Here is a 5,446-nt window from a genome sequence, read left to right as displayed (position 1 = left end):
ATATTTCAATCTTATGTGGTCTCTGCTATTTAGCATAAGTTGATTTTTGCTCGGAGAAATCAATTGATATTATTAATGAGTCAATTGCCTTGAGTAATTGTCCTAATTGTTTGTTCTATCCTTATGTGCAAGGATGCAATGGCTCTGTGATGTGCACGCCACAAATAATCTACATCCCTTTCTCCCATTTCCTCGAAAGATTGTGAGGTGGTAGGAACAATCTGGGGGGAGGGGAGACGAGTAGCTTAGTATATATATCATCCAAGTCACAATTCATTCAGCCAAAGTTTAACATTTACAGGAGCATTCAAAGAGCAAATTTGCAAAAAGCTTGAGAGCGGCCTATTCAACGACAAAAGGTGCTACAATATACACAATATTATTCCTCATGCGAGGAGAGCATCGTCACTCTACCGACCTCACTCTCAAAGTACTAGGTACCTTATATATATGCAAGCAAATGAGCATGCAATGCAAACAAGTACATATTCCAATGCTTATTTTCGGATCCATGTGTCACTGCTACTACTCCCATTACTCTCATCTTACAGATCACCATCCCAAAGCTCCTCCACCGTCTTGTATGGGCTGTATTCGTTACACATGCTTTCGTTTCGAAGCAATCTCACCTAGTATACATTTGCAATCCATTATTAGGCTAAAATCTCATTATCTGAAAATGCCTAATTCCCGACTAATTGCCAAAAAATATACACAATCAAAGCCATACCCTCGTTTGCCCCACACACACACACACACACATAAATACACATATACATACTTATATCTATGTACATACACATGTACACAGAGATATATACATATACATACATGTACACATATACATATACATATAACTATCTACATACATTTACACATTATGTATATATCTATCTACATAGATGTACATATGCATGTGCACATGAATAGCTACATGGTAATTCTACCTGTTCAATTGTAGCGATTTTATGCATGTCTTCTTCAGGAATAGTCCAATCAAGAATGTCAGAGTTGCATCGAAGGCGGTCAAGATTGGTAGACTTGGGGAGAACGCTATGGCCAGATTGCACACCCCACCTCAATACTACCTGTTTGATTAGAGACCTTTTAGTTAGTCTTCATCCATTTTCTTAAAGCAACGTTTCATCCTGGACATGATGTACTTAGTGCACCTGAGCTGCTGGTTTTCCCAGCTTCTTGGCAACTTCATTTATTATAGGATGATCCAACACCGAGACTTTTGCGAAAGAGCTTCCTGGAGCTCCTAGAGGGCTATATGCCTGCAAACATATTTTTCTTTGTAACAATCAATTGTTGACACGTACATCCATATCTCAAGAAGAAAACCTAGGTTTAGTGTAAACCCACATGCAAAATTAATTGCAAAATATTAATTTTACACCTCTGAAAAGGTAGAAATATCTACAAAATTTGGACGGGACTCATTAGCTGTAAAACCGTTCAAATATAGTCAATTTTCCTCTAAAATTTTCTATATGGAGGTTGTAGTCCTTAGAAAAAAGATTTTTTCAAGCACTGCTTTTACTGCATCCTGAAAACTCACACACTCTAGCCTCAAAATATTTTCCTGAAAACATAACATAAATTTTTCAATTTAGAGGTATTTTGGCTAAATCTAGAGGTTTTTTCAAAGTAAGTACTCTATAATTCTCTACTCTAGAGAGTACTCTAGAGGTTTTGTACTCTATAATTTTCTACTCTAGAGGTTTTTTCAAAGTAGGTACTCTATAATTCTCTACTCTATAATTCTCTACTCTATAATTCTCTAATATTCGTAGGTACCTTTACCTTCAATTTTTATTTCAAAGTTATTTTAAATCAAAGAAACATTTGAATTGAAAAATTTAAGGGGTATTTGGCTAAATCTAGAGGTTTTGTCCGAGCAACGTGAAATGCAATCAAAGAAACATTTGAATTGAAAAATTTAAGGGGTATTTGGCTAAATCTAGAGGTTTTATTACAAAAGTCTGATATTTTTAGAGGTTCTCTCACAAAAATACTCTAAAATTCTCTAATATGGAGTATCTTTCAACTTCTATTTTCAAACGAGCACCGTGAACCGCAATTGAAGTAGGTGACATGCATCAAAGTACTCATAACATGCATGTATCTGGAATTGTTCAGAGCAAATGTTATAAAGGGCTTACAGAGATGTGGATGTTTTGAGAGGTGCAGAAGTGTTGAAGCTTCTTTTGCTGCCACATGGGGTGGCACTCCACTTGGCAGACTGCCGGGGCAATTTTCGCATACGTCAGCAGATGTTTTATCTTCTCCACAGAGAAGTTGCTAACACCAATGCTCTTCGTCTTCCCTGCATGCACCAATTGCTCCATTGCTTGCCACGTCGCTTTTATATTCAAAGGTGCATGATCATCCTTAGACTCTCCCATTCCATTGCAACCCTTTTTGAAGGCAACTGGCCAGTGGATCTGTCATTATAGACAAGATCAAGAAACAAAGAATGATAAAAACTCTTAAATATCACAAAAAAAAACCATAATTCTAAAATATTGTGGAAAAAAGAAAAGAAAACCATAATTCTATCCTCCATTCACTCTATGGAATACAAGATCATCTAATACATGATATAATAACACTACATCCATATACATCGGCAAAAACAATAACACCCCCAGAGCGATTCATTAGTAGTGCTAGGGAGATGTCAGCTGCGTGCATCACAATTCCTTTTTTGACCCCTATATACGGAATCCTCCCTTGTAAAATCTATCTTTTTTGCCTTACAAGACCCCCCTATTGTACACTCATGTGATACCATACGCTACCCGGCAAAAACAATAACACCCCCTGAGCGATTCATTAGTAGTGCTAGGGAGATGTCACCTGCGTGCATCACAATTCCTTTTTTGACCCCTATATACGGAATCCTCCCTTGTAAAATCTATCTTTTTTGCCTTACAAGACCCTCCTATTGTACACTCATATGATACCATACGCTACCCCTTGGTTGATACCCCCGGATAATAACACTACATACATAAAAATGGACAAAAACTTAAAATACACTCAGATTTCACACACTCTACATGTATCTGTGCATCAGGTTACCAAGTAGAGATTGAGGTAATCAAGCTGTAAATCACGAAGAGTTTGGTCGATAGCCTCGGGAACATCCTCTGGTGCATGGTGTGTATTCCTGTCCTCCATAGAAACAACAAATGAATCACTTCAATCATATGTTGCATGTCTAATCTTGGAAAACATATATGCATGCATAATGTACAAGCATGTTGAGTGAGGCGGCGCCTGCCTAAGTATGCTAGGAATGCGTATGCGCCAGTGATGGACGCCACTATCATTTTTACCTCTTAAGATAACCACTACTAAAAAAGGAGAAGAATTATACCAAAGCTTGGAGGTAATCCATAGATCTTCTCTTTTGACCAACCCACTCTTGAAACACTCCTGTAGTGCTTCTCCAATCTTGCAAAGAGAAAAACACAATATAGAAGTGATTATTGGTCTCAAAGATCAGCATCCCTTCCTTGGTTTTGTAGACAACCATAAAATTTTTCACATAACCACTTGCATTGCTTAATTAAAGCCTTCCCTTCATGTCATGGGAATGAAGCAAATTGACTAGCTCTGTGCTTTACCTCCTCTTCATTGCCATACGCTGCAGCGCAATCGATGTGGTGATAGCCAACCTGAGATTATCAAGAGAAAATTACAAATTTTCTCAAAAAAAGAGATAATACCATCATCAAAATTTTCCATTAATAACAAACAAAACTCTCAAAAGTGAAAGCAAGATTCAAATTTAACAACATTTTTTTTGCAGATGTAACCGTACATTCTGAAAATTTTAAATGATAAGAACCCAAAATGAAGAAAATTATCAGACAAGAAAGAAAATGGAGGGTGCCAACTACCTGAATGGCAGCTTTGATGGCTTTGCTGACAAGGCCAGGTTCTGCTTTCCAAGTGCCAAGGCCTATGGAAGGGATGCAAGAGCCATTGTTGAGCTTGAAAGAGGAAATCTTAGAAGGGGCAGGGGCAACAGCAGGCATGGTGATGAAGGAAATTGACAGGAAAACCCAGAAAAATGTGTTGCGTCTCTACGATGGTAGTGAATGCTCCTGCACTACAATGAGCTTGGCTTAAGTAGTGATTTTGGCACAAGGTCACTGGTTATGTTGTGCGTGGAAGTTGGGCGAGGGGAGGTTTGCCACCCTTACGTATGGTGGTATTCGCAGGTTGAACTAGGTTTTGTGTTGGCCTCCATGCAGCATCGGTAACGTGGCTTTTTCCTATAGTCATCCCATCCCCACTTTTATAACAACCAAGAATTCACTTTGCTCTTTGCTCTGCCATGTGTCTCGCATTCTTTTGGACACCCCCCAAACCCACAACACACACACACACAAGTTTTCAAAGCTCTTAAAGTGCCAATTGTGTTCCTTGTGCCATTGTTTTTCGCAAACAACGGCCTTTACATTGAATTTTTAATTTGCTAATGTTGCAAAATCCGGGCTCGTAGGTGGCACCTGTTCATTTTAACTAGTAGTGCACGGGAAGGGGGGAACATTGAGAGGGGAGATGAGAAACAAAGAGACAGAGAGAGGTGCGTGGGGGAACAACTACTCTATTTCAGAACAACTATAACCTGAAGAACTCATTGACAATAATATATTATATTTATTTGTAAATGTATCTAATAGGTAATTTCAAAGTAGGAGTTACATTTAAACTTGGTAACATATAGCACTTTATTAATGAAAGATTTGCAAGATAAGTAGAGAGAAGGAGATGACGCACTTATAAGTCAAAATATCGATTGACATAAGGTTAAAATAGTGCTTGCTACAGGACAATATCACTGTGGGCTCGCTCCTTTTTCCTCTCACAAAAGTAAGAGAAAAGTTGTCAAAAGTTAATTCATGTTAACATTTCCATCAAAAACATTAATGCAAGGCATGCTCATACACAATCCGAACTACATGTGATCATAGATCAGACACATTGCACAGAGACGAGTGTGTGGGGGGAGGTAACACTATTCTTCCCTGTTAAATTAATCAAAGAAAATATGTGCCCTTCTTTTCATTAGTGAGGGGTGTTAAGAACTGGGTTGAAAGGTTTGCATACATGGGGGAAGATAGATTTGCTTACCGCATATATCGAAAGGCCTTGATTTTGTGGTGTGCTACTATTGCTAGATGGAACTTCTTACGAGTGTCAAGGGAACATCATAGATGAAGGTATCAGTCTACCAATCTGCAAGGCAAAAATGAAGAAGTTAACGTTAAGCTAACGAATGAAAACACTTAGTACAACAACGAAACTTTATAAAAAATAGGTTGTACTCTATGGTTTTAACATTTTGAAAGTTTGGTTGCTTACATGCCACCATGTACGGTCGTATGTGCAAATCCTCTCTCTCTCTCCACTATGTTTTACCAAA

The 5,446-nt window shown here is 38.1% G+C and overlaps 1 protein-coding gene across 1 annotated transcript; it reads right to left on the bottom strand.

The window, feature by feature from the left end:
* Positions 1 to 300: 300 nt before the first annotated feature.
* LOC147447868 (NADPH-dependent aldo-keto reductase, chloroplastic-like) lies at positions 301 to 4,281 on the bottom strand. Its single transcript, XM_086524430.1, has 8 exons — positions 3,915 to 4,281; positions 3,639 to 3,689; positions 3,389 to 3,465; positions 3,091 to 3,178; positions 2,169 to 2,450; positions 1,173 to 1,280; positions 948 to 1,088; positions 301 to 629 (listed from the first exon to the last, which is right to left on the bottom strand). Exons 1-8 carry the CDS (start codon positions 4,050 to 4,052, stop codon positions 546 to 548), a joined length of 969 nt encoding a protein of 322 aa, XP_086380556.1. The 5' UTR covers positions 4,053 to 4,281; the 3' UTR covers positions 301 to 545.
* Positions 4,282 to 5,446: the final 1,165 nt, after the last annotated feature.

This window comes from Adiantum capillus-veneris, chromosome 11 (assembly GCF_014529385.1).
Source record: "Adiantum capillus-veneris isolate H3 chromosome 11, ASM1452938v2, whole genome shotgun sequence".
Lineage (NCBI taxonomy): Eukaryota > Viridiplantae > Streptophyta > Polypodiopsida > Polypodiales > Pteridaceae > Adiantum > Adiantum capillus-veneris.
This window is presented reverse-complemented; position numbering and strand designations above follow the sequence as displayed.